The following is a 16,188-nucleotide window of genomic DNA, read 5'->3' as shown; positions in this document are numbered from 1 at the left end:
TGTCTTGTTTTGCTTGGGTACATGCAGTCACTTAGAGTGTGCTTAACATAATTGTTCTTGAAAGGCCTTCACAGAAACAGAAACAGGAAAATCCAGGGCAGCTGCTGATATGAGCAACAATGCCCCAATGTATGTTGGCACAAATATTACTTCCCTGAATTTTGCTCTGGCTTTCATAGGAAGAGAAAATAAGATGTAATGTTTGCCAGTTGATAAGAGAGTCATTTTAAGTAACACACACTGGAAAAGGTATAATATGTTGTTTGTGGCTGCATAAATCCTTAACCTTCCAAATTCACACTTCTCTGAATTCTGCAATCCTGTTCTCCAACCAAGTAATTCGTACAAAACTGCACATGCTAGGTAAAATGTGCATATATTAATAAAAATAATATATACACAAAGCATTCTATTAGGGAAAGTTGCTCGCAAAAAATGTATATATTGCATATAAAATGTATATATTAGCAGAAATTCACACTAAAATGTTGATGAATTTTTATGACTAAAAAAAAAAATTTGCAAACTGATGTGGAAATGTGGACAACTGACAAGTTTGGGAAAATAAGAAACTAAGAGAAACTAAAATTGACAGATTCAGCCATCCATAGTAGCAAGTCCAAATCTCTCTCCTTTGAAGGAGGGTCTTGATTCCACATTCAGTTATTTTATATATCAAAGTATCTCAGATGAGGGAACTGGAATAAAACCCATATTCGTCCATCAGAGTAGGAAACACTGAGCCAAACGGAGGAATAGGTAGGTTTCTAAGCAGTAATTTTTGAAACTTCTGTTATTTTCAGACCGCAATGAGTGTCTAGAGGTACCCAATATTTGTAGTCATGGAGAATGCCAAGACATAGAGGGAGGGTACATCTGTCGTTGCCACACTGGATTCAAAACCAATGGAGACCAAACTATGTGTATGGGTATGTATGAAGCTACATTTTCACCTTTCTGAGTTGTAAGAGGAAAGCTCTGTTTTGGGCCCTAATTAATCAAGGTAACAAGTTTCTCCATATCAGTTCATTACATTCCTGCAGTGCAGGAACTCTGTGATGCTATGAGATGGCTGCACAGTATGTTGACTGCTAGCGTAGGACGTCTATTTTGGGGAGAACCCTGTGGTCCTGAATAGCTCTGCTCCCCAACCCCCTCGTATTAACTTGGCTAGTGGGTGTTAGTGGCTTTGTGTTTCTTTTGAGTTATGTAATAATAATAATAATAATTTTTTATTTATACCCCGCCCTTCCCGGTTCAGAAAACCAGGCTCAGGGCGGCTAACAACAAATTTAAAACACTTAATTGATGCAACAAAAAAAGCATAAAATACAGTATAAAACGTGAATAAAAAAACTTCAGAATTCAAAAATCAATTTAGGGGGGAAATCCATCCAATGATCACCAGGGCTAGCTGGCTAAATTAGTCCTATTTGGGCCAGCGAGGAGGCCAGGGGAGAATTATCTGTGGGATCCCAGAGCGGGTAATCTTCATAAAAGGGGGGGGGAGGGAAGGAAGGAAGGAGAATAAAAGATCAGGCTAAGTTCAAATTGAAAGCCAGGCCCTGCAGAAGGAAGTTAAATCCTGCAGGGCCCTGGTCTCATGGGACAGAGCATTCCACCAGGTCAAAGCCATCACTGAGAAGGCCCTGGCCCTGGTAGAGGATAATCTGTCTTCCTTAGGGCCCAGGACCTCTAAACTATGATTATTCATGGACCTTAAGGTCCTCTGTGGGGCATACCAGGAGAGGTGGTCCCATAAATACGCAGGCCCTAAGCCACAAAGGGCTTTAAAGGTCAAAACCAGCATAGCATTGCACTTTCTGATTTCCTCATTTTTGTCCACAGATATCAACGAATGCGAACGAGACCCGTGTGGAAATGGCACGTGTATGAACACAGTTGGTTCTTTCAACTGCCGCTGTCATACAGGATTCATCCTTTCTCACAATAATGACTGCATAGGTAAGGAAGCCGACTGAGTCTCTTTGGGTTTTTGCACGTTGCAACCATAGTAGTCACTAGGGCACTTGAGAAGGGCGAGAAAGGCAGCAATCAACATTGATGGTGTCATATTATGGTGCTGTATTGGCCTTGTGAGCGGGCAGAAAAGACTGAGATGGAGCTTCTAAGCTGGAAATAACCCCCATCATATGCTCCCTCACTTACCTAGCACAGAACTGGGTGAGAAAGGAGCTAGAGTTGGGCGGCTTAATCTGCGTAGACACTATTACACCAGCTGTGTGGGCTCCTGCATCGGATTACCTGCGTGTGTAATTATGTATAATGAAATAGGGCACTACTAAATATCATGATGGGATGCGGGTGGCGCTGTGGGTTAAACCACAGAGCCAAGGACTTGCCGATCAGAAGGTCAGCGGTTCGAATCCCTGCGACGAGGTGAGCTCCCTTTGCTCGGTCCCTGCTCCTGCCAACCTAGCAGTTCGAAAGCACGTCAAAGTGCGAGTAGATAAATAGGTACCACTCTGGCGGGAAGGTACCTCTGGCGGGAAACAATGTTTCCGTGCGCTGCTCTGGTTCGCCAGAAGGGGCTTAGTCATGCTGGCCACATGACCCAGAAGCTGTACACCGGCTCCCTTGGCCAATAAAGCGAGATAAGCGCAGCAACCCCAGAGTCGGCCACGACTGGACCTAATGGTCAGGGGTCCCTTTACCTTTAAACATCGTGATATATTACATCAGAAAATAGACAAATACTTGAGGTCTTTAGTAGCATTTCCAATCCTTCTAGGATTGCCTCCTGCACAATAGAAGAACAACAAACCCCTGTGTTGCAAACTTAACACAACAAACAATACAAGCAACACAGAGACCAGTATACTAGATAGCATTGTAATTCTTATTGCATAATATACATGATTTAGTAACAAAAACAAGTGAACACATTTTGTTTTCGTTGCTAAATCATGTATATTATGCAATAAGAATTACAGGGCTATCTAGTATACTGGTCTCTGTGTTGCTTGTATTGTTTGTTGTCCCGCACAATAGGAGACAGAACAACTTAGCTTATTGCCTGCTCCCCTCGAGGGGTTCTGAATCTCCAGGCTGGCGCTGCCTTATGTCAAGGAAGCAGGTTCCTGCTGGAACTCTGCAGAGTTCACCTGCTTAGGCTTCTGGAACTGGAATTTTACAGTTTTTATGCCACTGGTTTCTAAGACAAACCCCCCCCATGCCATCCGCAGAGCAGCACTGAAACAAGCATAGGCAACGTTTGCTGTCCTCTGAATATGGTCATTCTGGTTCTGATTTGTGATATGTTCTCATCCACAACCGAGGAAGAATTTGCAAGCTCTTCAAACTGGAATCAGGAATCCCTTTCTTGAGGGCCAGTGCAGCATCTGGAGAGTCTGGTACTAGAGGGAGAAATAGCAAGTGTACCACTATAACCTGTGATATTGGTGACAGCCCTCTTTTAATAAGTATGGCTGTTTTCAATCTCCTGAAAATAGTTCCCTTGAGTGTGAAGGGGTGAGCCAGAAACAGTGGATTATTGTGATCATGTGACACAGGAAGGGTCATGTGACACAGATTGGACTTCATTAGCCAGCTCCCGGAGCTCTGACCTACCGTATTTTTTGCTCTATAAGACGCACCAGAACACAAGACGCACCTAGTTTTTGGAGGAGGAAAACAAGAAAAAAAATGTTCTGAATCTCAGAAGCCAGAACAGCAAGAGGGATCGCTGCGCAGTGAAAGCAGCAATCCCTCTTCTGTTCTGGCTTCTGGGATAGCTGCACAGCCTGCATTCACTCCATAAGACGCACACACATTTCCCCTTACTTTTTAGGAAGGAAAATGTGAGTCTTATAGAGCAAAAAAAACCGGTAGTTCCTTTCTCCTGCCTTGCTTTGCTCTTGCTTTTCTTGATCTTTTGTCTTAGTTGGAAATTGGCTCCCAGTTATTTTCCCCTAGCTCCTGTTTACATTTTTCTTCATCTCTTTTGTATTTCTCCTGTTTGTCCGTTTTTGTTTTTCTAAGATCCCTTTCTGAATTGTTCCCTTTCGCCTCCTTCTGTTTCTGTTATTTCCCTGTCTGCTTGAGCTGCCAAAGGGGGGGAAAGGATTTGTACAAGGAGAAGCAGAAAGGGGTGGGGGGTGTTCTAATGAACTCTCCTTTCATAATTCCTCTCTGGAGCGCAATAACACTGACCAGTCCCTACTTTCTGAGGAGCCCCACCCTAACTGGGAGATTCCACGTTGCTCCCCATCCACCCCAGCAGCCAGCATTATAAGCAGTTGCCATGGCATGGCCAAGAGAGACCCAGGACTATGGAGATTGCAAGAGGTCTCTCCCCTCCTCCCATTGCAAGCTAACACTGGCTGCCTTTTGGGTTCTCTTGTGGCTGGAATGGAACACAGCTTGTCAGTGTATGCACACTTGACTCCAACTTTAAATTTCAGTGCCTGCCATAATTTGCACTGCAGTCCTTCAGGTGGATATGTAGAAAAGCAGCAATTATTATTATTATTATTATTATTATTATTATTATTATTATTTATTATTTATACCCCGCCCATCTGGCTGAGTTTCCCCAGCCACTCTGGGTGGCTCCCAATCAAGTGTTAAAAACAGTACAGCATTAAATATTAAAAACTTCCCTGAACAGGGCTGCCTTCAGATATCTTTTACAGATAGGATAGCTGCTTATTTCCTTCACATCTGAAGGGAGGGTGTTCCACAGGGTGGGCGCCACTACCGAGAAAGCCCTCTGTCTGGTTCCCTGTAACCTCACTTCTCGCAATGAGGGAACCGCCAGAAGGCCCTCAGTGCTGGATCTCAGTGTCCAGGCTGAATGATGGGGGTGGAGATGCTCCTTCAGGTATACAGGACCGAGGCCGTTTAGGGCATTAAAGGTCAGCACCAACACTTTGAATTGTGCTCGGAAATGTACTGGGAGCCAATGCAGATCTCTCAGGACCGGTGCTATGTGGCGTTGGTGGCCGCTCCCAGTCACCAGTCTAGCTGCCGCATTCTGGATTAATTGCAGTTTCCGGGTCACCTTCAAAGGTAGCCCCACGTAGAGCGCATTGCAGTAGTCCAAGCGGCTGGACATTATGTCAAAGGGCTGGACATTAGATATTGGGGGCCTGTGGGAGCTTAATTCAGTAATAATGGCCATTTTGGAAGAGTTGAGGGTTTTCTGTCAAAATATGGCATTGTCATTTGGGTGGTGGCGTTGGCGGCAATTGCATTTTGCAAGCACCAAAAGGTGTTTTTTTGTGCCTGCCCTTCCACACTGAATATACCTGGCACCTGGAGGTTAGGCTCTCTGCTTTTTATTCAATTAAGACTGCAAGAAGAGAGGTGCTTTTTCCCATTTCATTCAAGGATCTGCCAGAATCTGAATGGGTGTTCCCATTTCAAGTAAATAAGACTATTGGACGGCTCAACACTTCTACGCTACCTTGCAAACTGATGGGTTGGCTTAAGGTGCTTTTAGTTGCTGCCGCAGTTGCTACTTTGTTATAAAATGCTGAGGCCCTTTTCAGCAGTCCTGGCATTCATTTCTGCCTGCCTTCAGAGGAAATTTATGTTTCCCCCTTTACTCACGTTTTCTATTTCTGTATGCTTGCTTCATGCTCTGGGACCAACTCTGCTATGGGCAGAAGTTGGGCAGAGGCTAGTCTGGATGGTGGGGGCTAATAGCTACTCGTTCTCCCTGTCTTATTTCTGCACATTCCCCAGAAAGAACTTTTACAGTAAGTAACCTGAGTTGAGTTGAGTTTACTTAATAGTTGTATTCCGCTTTTCCAGCAACAAATGTTGAGCTCAAAGCAGCTCACAGAAAGCATCAATGAGCATTAAAAAAAACCTTGAACGTTGTAATCAAACCGAATAGCATATAAAGCAAACGACAACAAATTCATCAAAGCAATAATACAATTCAATAAAGTAGTAGAAAATGCTGTTCTGTTCCCTCCCCCCTTTTTTTGTTTCTCTCCCCTAACTCTTGCCTTTCTTACCTTTTTCTCCTTTTAGATATTGATGAATGCGCCACTGGAAATGGAAATCTGTGCAGAAATGGCAAATGTGTCAACAATGTGGGGTCTTTCCAATGTATCTGCAATGAAGGTTATGAGATGCCTCGAGAAGGAAGGATCTGTATTGGTATGTCATGAACGTAACTGCAGTATTTGAGTTCCATGTTTTGTTCTATATGGTAGGAGTTAGCTGGCAATGTTTCTATGTGTGGAAGACATACAGAGTGGATTTTCTGCTGAAATCACAGATCTTTATAGAAACCAGTACACTGTTGAATGCAGCTGAAATGAAATCTTCTTGAAATGTGCCCTTCACATTATTAAGCACATATGTATTATTTGTTAAACTTGCACACTAGGGCATTTGGTCATAAAGAATGTTTGGTTCGCAAACTTAATCCATTCCGGAAGTCCGTTCCAAAACCAAAGCGTTGCAAAACCAAGGCATGCTTTTCCATAGAAAGTGATGCAAAATGGATTAATCTGTTCCAGACTTTTAAAAACAACCCCTAAAGCAGCAATTTAACATGAATTTTACTATCTAACAAGGCCATTAATTCATAAACTGAACGCAATAAACAATGTACTGTAGTCACACAATCAATCAATCAATCAATCAATCAATCAATCAATCAGTAGCTGAACTGGGTTCCACACAGTCACAAAAAAAGAGCTGCAAAAACAAAAACGCAAAATAAATAACAAAAACAGACAGACCTCAGCGTAACACTCAAAATGGAAGCATGGCACTCAAAATGGAAGCGTAACACTCAAAACAGAGCATGTTTGGCTTCCAAAAGAAGTTCGCAAACCGGAACACTTACTTCTGGGTTTGCAGTGTTTGGGTTCCAAGTTGTTTGAGTACCAAGGTGTTTGAGAACCAAGGTACTACTGTAATATCATCAATTCTTTTTGAGTTTTACAATTATCTTGCAACTGGAACTCTTCTAACCATAACACTTTAGGACATTTATCAAGTTGAGGTAAAAAGGACACAAGCACAATCTTTGATCAAATTGCTTAATGGAAATTAATGATCCCTCATCTTTCCTGACAGTAACTAGGCCCTTGCCCTAGTACATACACTGTTTAAGAAACTGAATCTTCTCCCTTGTTTTAATTTTGAAATTTAATGTCAGCTTTTTAATAAAATGAGCAGGATTAAGACACATGAAAACGAATGATTCCTTTGTTTATATCTTCTTGCAGATATCAATGAATGTGCATTGGATCCTGGCAAATGTTCACCTGGTACATGTCAAAATCTGGATGGCTCTTACAGATGTATCTGCCCCCCTGGATACATCCTACAAGATGACAACTGTAATGGTATGTGAAGATATTTCATTCACCACAATATAATTTTAGATAAAAAAAAGGACAAGTGTGAAATACCTTGTAGGGCAAAAAGTTACAGCAGCTTTTTTGGAGGGTTCATGAGCAAAGAGAGTCACAAATGATCGGTATATTTTCTCACATAATAATAAAAGATCAGAAATAGAGGGAGGGGAACCAAAACATGATACCATAAGCTGGCCAGGAGCTCTATGGTAATCCATGGCATTTTCCTTAGTGTCTTTTTATTTAAGGTTACCAGACGTCCCCGTTTCCTGGGGACAGTCCCCGGATTTACAAATCAGTCCCCATAAAAAATGCATTGAAGATGAAAAGTGTCCCTGGATTCATTGAAAAAAAATCTGGTAACCTTATTTTAATTAATTGCCCAAGTGAGAACAGATTCAGGTAACTTTTTGGGATAGTGGCTCATTAGGGCTCCCTCCAGAGGGTTTTGCCACCTCCTTCTTTCCCTATATCAGTTTTGCGCTTCCACCTACAAAGAAGGCAGAAAAATGTCGGGGGGCGGGGGGCTTTGCACTTCACTATTCCTAGTCCAGGGGATATAAGCTGTGGTCCCCTTCACATGCCACCCACAGGGCCATGGGAACTCCTACATCGTGTTGTGATACCACACTGCTGGTTGGTGAATGGACCCAGTGTGTCCTGCCCACATACTAAATACCCATGCTTCTCAGAAGTATGAGATTGCACCATGGAGAGAAGTGGCTCCCATGCCCCATGGGTGTGTGTGAATGGGGCTTATTGCTGTTGGCTATTTTCTGAGTCATGCAGAGCAAAACAGCGGTTTCACCCTTGAAGCCCTAGTGATGAAGTAGACTCCTCACACAAGACTTTGAAGAAGACACTTTACTTACGGGATGGCAACTATTATAAGCAGTATCCTACAGTCCAGTGCAATGTGTTTCACTCTCTTGAACCCAAGAGAGGGTCTTCTTTCTTCTAAAAGTCCTTTGAAACAGTCTATAAATTATAGCTTGTCTGTTCTCACCAACCCCTCTGGACACAGAGTCTCCACACAGCAAAACAACCTCCAATTCCCACTCCTCCTGTCACTACCTAACACACACATACTCACTGTTAAAGGGAGTTAACAAATTCACATGTCAATGATTCAGCATTTCTCTTACCTTAATCGGAGTCACAAGATTTTGCAGCTGTTACATTACGTTACATAGGTTTTCTTTTCCCCAGCACAATTCATTCTTTGTGAAATACATTTTCTAACAAATACAGTACCAGTACAAATACTAACAACTGCCGACCCCTATACCAACTTCCTGAAGCACCACAGTGGAGTTTGCTGTGTAGTGCAAGACACTGGCTTTATTATATCTTTTGTTGTTCATGGCTCAGTTTTGTAGCACTAAAATATAAATCCCTTGCAGATATTGATGAGTGTACAGAAGAGGCAGAGATCTGTGTCCTGGGCACCTGCAACAATACTCCAGGAAGCTTCACTTGCCAGTGCCCTGAAGGGTTTGTAGTGTCTTCAACAGGACGCAGATGTCAAGGTAAGCTTCTCTCTTATCTTTAGTGATTATTTTGTTTAGAACGGATGCTGCACTTCTGATGCGGCCTGTAAACTCTGGAGTTTAGTCACAACTCTTTTGTGGAAGAAGAGTGCAACTGGGCCCTCCCTCTGCCTTTCGCACTTGCAGCTAGTAGAAGGAAAGCAATGACTCTTTCCAGGAACTTCAGGACTGTTGACTCCACCTCAAAATTCTGGCAGTAGTGCAGCCATGCTTGGGGCTAGCTGCTTTTGATTCCTTCTTCCCACAGAGAGTATGATTAATTCTGCCTAGAACAAGCATTTATCAGAATTCCAAAACCACTCTGTGGTTTGGCCTCCTTTGCTTGGGTGAAAGAGAGAGAGAGAGAGGAGGAGGAGGAGTGTTTGTGGTATAATTTTTGTAGCTGTATAAATTAGATAGGTCTTACATCTTTTATACTTGCGGCTTTAGCCTTGCCCTGTTGAAACTGCTACTCCCCTAAAGAAAGTTGTTAAAAAGAACTTCATGGGAACTTTGCTCAAGGAATCTGCGATTTCCTCTTTTATTCAGAGGCCCTTGATATGACTTGCTGTTTTATTCCATGGAGGTATGGGAAGAATGATGTGCAAGAAGTGAACCAACTGCAGTATAGAGTTGGAAGAGGCCTTGTAGGCCAACTGACCCAACTCCATTGCTCAGGGCAGGAAAGCCACAGCTAGCATCCCCAACAGATGGCTGTCCAGCCTCTGCTTGAAGACCTCCAGCAAAAAAAAGAGCACTCCATCCCTTTGTGTAATTGTTTCCATCATAAAGTTTCTCTTAACATCAATACGTTCTTCCCCACATGCTCTGTTGAAAGCCAGCTGCCTACAACTTGCATAACTTATCTTCTTTGTATTTGAATGTGTTATTTGGTCTCTTCTATGCAATAGTGTTTGAGAGTGCTGTCATGCCAAGTACAGTGGTACCTCGGGTTAAGTACTTAATTCGTTCCGGAGGTCTGTTCTTAACCTGAAACTGTTCTTAACCTGAAGCACCATTTTAGCTAATGGGGCCTCCTGCTGCTGCCGCGCTGCCGGAGCACGATTTCTGTTCTCATCCTGAAGCAAAGTTCTTAACCTGAAGCACTATTTCTGGGTTAGCGGAGTCTGTAACCTGAAGCGTATGTAACATGAAGCGTATGTAACCCGAGGTACCACTGTAGTAGTTCCAGTCTTCATTACCTGTAGTAGTCAAAAATAACAATACATAACCACAAAGACCCATCGCTGCTACAGGGACAATTTCTTCCATTTTGCCCCTTTGAGACATATTCTTTTCTAAACTAAGTATGGATATATTTTAATCCAAGTTGATGAGGAAAGTTTTCTACCTTGAGCCTTCTAAAATGGATAATTTTGTTTTGTTCAAAGAGCATTTTTAAAAGTGGCCAGCCCATTTGAAACCCCCTGCTTCCACCCCCTGCCTCAATATCCAGTTCTTTACACAGTCTATAAAGTTCTTAAAACTTTTGTGGTCCATTTTTGACACTAGCTGCATGCATATTTTTTTTTTTTAAAAGTTCTAGTGACACCCTGCCCCCAATTTGTTATTGTCTCTGCCTCTGAACTTAAGAGAGCAAAGGGATTGCAATAGATGTACAAATTACCTTTAATTGATTTATTATTGCTAGCAAATATTTGGCTGTAGTATGTTCCTGGGTTAGGAAATGGAATGGCCTTTTAATTAATTTATTTCTGTTATTTATTAAATTTCTATACCTCCCTTCATCCAAGGATCACAGGGCAGTTTACAATATTAAAAACACAAAAATACATAACATAGTAACAAACAAAAGCAATACTCACCCAATTTAAAGGTGTGTGTGTGTGGAGAGAGAGAAAAAATGAGTGGTAGTTGTAATGGTTATAAGGGGTTACTTGTGCGTAAGTTGCCGCCAGTCTTGGCTAGATTGCCTGGTTAACCTTGCTTTGGCTGACAGCCCACACTCCGTGGCCGTTCAGTCACTCGCAGAATCCGTCAGTGGGCGTTTCTTGAATCTCTTCCAGCATAAAAGCTGTTTGACGCCAAGTCTCCTCCTACTCTCCCTGCGCGGAACTCTTCTACGCAAGTAAGGGGAAGGCAGAGGCGTGCCCGCGCTCTCCCCACTAGTCTCGGGTGAAGAGTCTTGGAGACCTCTCTCCGGATCCTCCATCTCCCCCCCCTTCTCCACCGGTGTTACGCTGAATTCCTTCCCCCCTGCTGGTCCCCTCTCCTGCATCGCTTTGGAGCCTTGCCTCCACCTCTCTTTCTGATGTCAGTTCCCTGACAGTAGTCTTTGTTTATTAAATTTTAAATTACCTTACACTTCCTTCAGTATCTTGAAAAAAGCCACTTTGCAGTACTGATAATTATTTTTAAACAGGAAAATCATTAGTTAATTTTAAATACATAATTGTGGCTGATTGTCTCAGTCATGGAGGTTTTCTTCCTTCGTTATTGAAATATTTTTTATAAATCCTGGGATGTTGCTCCTGTGAATCTCCAGCAAAACTGGGTGAGCAGCTGGTTTTGCAGCTGACACTCAGACTGTTCCTTTGCCAGCAAGAGAAGCTGCCAGCTGTCTGTCTGTTAGATGCTTGCGGTTTCCGTTCTGCTCCAGCGCTTAGATTACTCGGCTGGAATAACACAGTGTGGTGATACAAAACCAATAATGCTTTTTCTGAACGCCAGGCAGTTGCCCAAACACATCTGAAAGGAGAAAGGGACAGGTCTAAGAATGACCACTTCAATATCCCATTGTTCTGGGAATAGGCTGAGAACAAATTAAACAAATAGCAAGAAATTAAATAAGAGATATCGATGGATGCTTTCGTGTGCTTGCCTTTTGTGTTCCATAAGTCAGTTCTGCAAATACGTCCCCCCCCCAAATAATAATAATAATAATAATAATAATAATAATAATAATAATAATGAGGCTATGGTCTGCTGTGCCTTAGCCAAGAGGAATGGAGTTACTTGGACCCTGCTGCTTCTCCCTGTCCAATGAGAGCTACAGAATATATTTCCCATCCTCTATTATTTATATCCAATAACACCTTCTTTCTGCCTCTCTTGATATGCTAGTGAATAATCCTTTAGTCACAGACAGGCTGTTGCTCATGAAGAGGCTTCTCTTCTGGCTTAAAGGAACTGGCCACTTCCACACCAGGGCTGTTGTTTCCCAATGGCTCATCTTCCTATTCAGCCTTCCGTCTGGTTCCAGCACCCTTGTTATGGACCCTGTTTCCATATTTTGGGACTTTGGCAAAGTGGGAATGCTCATTGAGCCTCCTTAGTAGTACAGTTGTACCTTGGTTCTTGAACGCCTTGGTACTCGTCCATTTTGGCTCCTGAACGCTGCAAACCCAGAAGTGAGTGTTCTGGTTTGCAAACATTTTTGGGAAGCCGAATGTCCGACATGGCTTCTGTGACTTCCGACTGGCTGCAGGAAGCTCCTGCAGCCAATCTGAAGCCGTGCCTTGGTTTTTGAACTTTTTCGGAAGTCGAAGGGACTTCTGGAATGGATTCCATTTGAGAACCAAGGTACGACTGTACATTGAAAGCCTGAAAAAGAAGAAACACTTCTCTTACAATTTAAAAAACTTCAACTCCCTTTCTTGTTTGCCTTGAGGAAATTTGTAGTCATCGTGGTGACCAGGGACATAGCCTGCCCCAAGAAGTAAAACTGTGATTCTACTTTATATAAAGTATTTTATACTGCAGTTCTCTCCTGTTTGGTCTGGTGTGTTGAATGTTCCAATTGAAAGGACCTTTCAGGTATGTCAGTCACTACAGCAAAATTAGAACCAGCTTTTAATTGGAAACTTCATACTGTTCCAGCTGTTGGAGATGAATTGTTAAAATTCTGGAATGCTGCAAAAAAAGAAAAAAAAGAGTACAACTCGTTTGCTTAATGAGAACCAGAAAATACTGGCTAAGATTTGTTGATTGATTATGTAATTAAATGGTGTTCCTTCATCATATCTTGGAATTAATATTTACAGTATGCTTTTTCAGATAATTATTTTCATTGATTTAGCACTATTCGTTGTTTGCCTTTTTATACCATTTTATCATAAATTATGTACAAGTGAAAAGATGATAAATAATAAATAATAAATAATATTTAGTCAGTTGATGCCCTTAGGCCTTGCACACATCTTGTTTTCTGCTCAAATACGGAATCAGAGGTATATACTTCATTAATTTATAGGTACTGTAACTGCAAGCAGTAAGTATAGATAATTCAGTTATATTAAAGTGTTACCATCTATTTCCTGTATGGTATCATGAGAACAGAAGACTGTCAGATAAATACCATAGAAACATAGTATGTGCACAAGATCACCACCTTATGTATTGATCAAAACTTTATGTGTTCATCAACAACTTGCCTGGCTTTTTTGAGTACCTTCAACTGGATTGGGTTTTTTTTTAAAAAAATACCTTAATATATACTATGTTTTTATTTGTTTAGATTTGAGAGTAAGCTTCTGCTTTACTAAATTTGAAGATGGGAAATGTTCGGCTCCTAAATCCAGAAACCATTCTAAGCAAGAGTGTTGTTGCAATATGAACGGAGAAGGGTGGGGTGACCCATGTGAATTGTGTCCAGGTGATGGAGAAGGTATATATAAACATTTCTCAATGGTTGTTGCAATCCCTACTCATAAGAGAAATTAGAAATGAACGATTCCAATAGAAACATGGAATAGCAATGGAGATAGGAGACATTTGTAAAGTTGTTACCTCGTCTTTAGGTACAAGATAACATTGAATTCATATCTACAGCTCATTTACTAGCAGAACAGCTTTCACTTTCCTATCTGGATATAGGCAGTGCCTCTGGAATGCATAGAAAGACACAGTTAGGGCCTCCTCACATAGTGGGTTAAATCCAGACATGCCCTTCCATATGTGGTAAGCACTTTCACTCAGTGAAATCTGTTTTATACCTCACAGTAGAGCATTGTGTAAGAAAAACAAAAGTTAAGTCAAAGGTGGTTTTCTGCTCGCTCAAGTGAAAAGCACAGAGCCATTCTGTTATAGCGCTGCATAAACTGTTATGTAGACAATTTGCTGAATAGTACTACAGAATGTTTTTCTTACATTTGTGGATCTTTGGATCCAGTTCTTCTGAACAATGGCGAGCAGCCTGTGGCCTGTGGGCTATATAGGGCCTCCTGATTAATTTCACAAGATGTGAGTCTGGTCTTGCTCTCTGCACCACTTCTCTGGGGATTTCCTCCCCCAAACAATTGTCCACCTCCCCTGCACCTGTTGTCACCTGTTTGGAAGTTACAGAAGAACCTTGGAAAGTGTTCTCTTAGTGCCAATTAATTGATAGGCACGCTGCCAGTGTTTCTTCCTAGCTGTCACCTGATGTCAAATATGGCCCAGGGAAGGATCCATGCTCGCCAGATCAATTTTACCACCTTTGATGTAGGACATTTGCCCCTGAGGGAATTCTGCCCTCAGCGGGGGGTGGGGGGGCGGGGCAGGGAGGGAAGCCTTCCCAATTCCCTGCTTTAGAAGATTTTCATCAAGGCTATGAACATTTTAATGTATCAGATGACAAATAAAAGTTGCCACATTAAGCAGGTTTGTTCTGATTTGACTTATAGAAGCTTATCGTCAGATTTGCCCATTCGGAACCGGCATGCTGGTTGGCCCTCTTGGCGAACCAATTGGTAAGTAATTAGTGCTTGGAGTATTATTGCATTTGAGAGGTTTTCTCTCTGCCTTGTTTGAGAATGTCCCTTTTTGTCAGATAAAATCTCTGCTCTTTGCAGTTCTATTTATTTTTCAAAATGTATTTCTTTCTGGGTCAAGATGCAGTTTCTGCAAAGCTCAAAGCAATCTCAGTGAACTTTTTTGGAGCTGGTTTTCCTGGCCTTTCTCTGCCAGAGGAAACGTTTGACACTCTGCACAATGTCATGAGAGCATGGAGTGAGCAAGTCTCTGCTCGGTTCTTTTCTTCTCTCTGTGACAACAGCAGCTCTAAAAAGATACCCCTAAAGATTCCCTCCTCAAAAAAGAGAGAAATGAACTTCAAGCAAATGCCAGGGGGGGAATTGCCTCCTTGGCATACAGCACTGAGACACCACTTGTGCTGCCCCACCAGCTGCTACTGGTTATAGGATGGCACCCCGCTATTTATATAGCTCTGTTCCTATGCCTGGCACTTTGTAGTGAATGAAAGAACAGGTCCCTGACCCAGGGGTGTTACAACCTAGACAATGACTCATGGGGAACAGCAGGGAGAACAGAAAGTTGAGGGAACTTGGGGGAGGGGAGCACAGTTGGAGGCGGAGAGCAAGAGAACAAAAGAGAAGGAACTGTACGAAGACCTGAAGGAAGAGGGAGAAGAGAAGAAAATGGATAGACAAGATACCTGAAAGGAAGAGGGAAAGGGAAAGGGACATAAATTTACAGTACTGTAAAAGTGGTAGTCCTGTGCCTGTTTATTCTGGAGTAAGCCCCACTGCATTCAGTGTAACTTACTTCCAGGGAAGAGTACATGGGATTGCAGCATAAAAGAAGCATTATAGAAGTTGATGTTCACTGATGTTGTGCCACATAACCAATGGTGGTTTGAAGTTGGCTAATTTGTGTGCAAGAAGGTGGTGTGGTTGTTCACAGTAAAAACCGTTAAATAATTTGTGATGTGTTTGCCTGTATTTAATTTATAAGAGAAAGAAAAATTGTTTACATACGTTAAGAGTCAAATGTTGTTGCCACTCTGTCCATAACTGTGAACTATGTACAGTGCAGAAGCACCTATCTTTTCATCTTGTATTTATGGACGATAAATCAACCACTCCTCGCCTTGCATTTATGAACAATAGAATGCAATTCCGCACAGGATTCATCAGTAAACTTTTCTTTCCCTTTTCTGTTTGGTTAATTTTGGGGCTAAGATGCGGATGAGTGTAAGGATCCAGATAGATGTAAGAATGGGCAGTGTATCAACACAGATGGCTCCTACCGCTGCGAGTGCCCATTTGGTTACAACCTTCAAGGAACTGAATGCATAGGTAAGTCATGGCACAAGTATTTATTCTGCTGTTGGAATTCCTAAGCTGCCAGGTCACAAATATAAGTAAATCCAATGTAAAATGCCTTTTGCTGTTCTCAAATGAATATTTGGGTAGGGGTGTGCTTGTGGGAAATGAGGTCCACTTGTGCATCAGGACTTTTCCCTCTTCTTGTCCCCACAAACTCCCCTCAATATTTTCTGAGTTTCCTCCTAACCCTCCAGAGCAGATTTAGGGGACACAGTGGGGAGGAGAGGTAGAGAAGTTTCCTTGCAT

At 42.2% G+C, this 16,188-nt stretch overlaps 1 protein-coding gene across 3 annotated transcripts in view; it reads left to right on the top strand.

Moving 5' to 3' along the window:
* FBN1 (fibrillin 1) overlaps nt 1-16,188 on the top strand; it is a 215,608-nt gene that overhangs the window by 176,896 nt on the left and 22,524 nt on the right. For all 3 annotated transcript variants that reach the window (XM_079953094.1, XM_079953095.1, XM_079953096.1), the window contains 8 exons: nt 804-929; nt 1,849-1,965; nt 6,004-6,132; nt 7,215-7,334; nt 8,750-8,875; nt 13,353-13,502; nt 14,500-14,565; nt 15,796-15,912. In XM_079953094.1, coding sequence (XP_079809220.1) covers nt 804-929; nt 1,849-1,965; nt 6,004-6,132; nt 7,215-7,334; nt 8,750-8,875; nt 13,353-13,502; nt 14,500-14,565; nt 15,796-15,912 — 951 coding nt within the window. The remainder of the gene's footprint in view (nt 1-803; nt 930-1,848; nt 1,966-6,003; nt 6,133-7,214; nt 7,335-8,749; nt 8,876-13,352; nt 13,503-14,499; nt 14,566-15,795; nt 15,913-16,188) is intronic.

Source organism: Podarcis cretensis (assembly GCF_951804945.1).
Source record: "Podarcis cretensis genome assembly, chromosome: 14".
Taxonomy (NCBI): domain Eukaryota; kingdom Metazoa; phylum Chordata; class Lepidosauria; order Squamata; family Lacertidae; genus Podarcis; species Podarcis cretensis.
The sequence above is the reverse complement of the archived record's forward strand: the minus strand, read 5'-3'. Positions and strand labels throughout refer to the sequence as shown.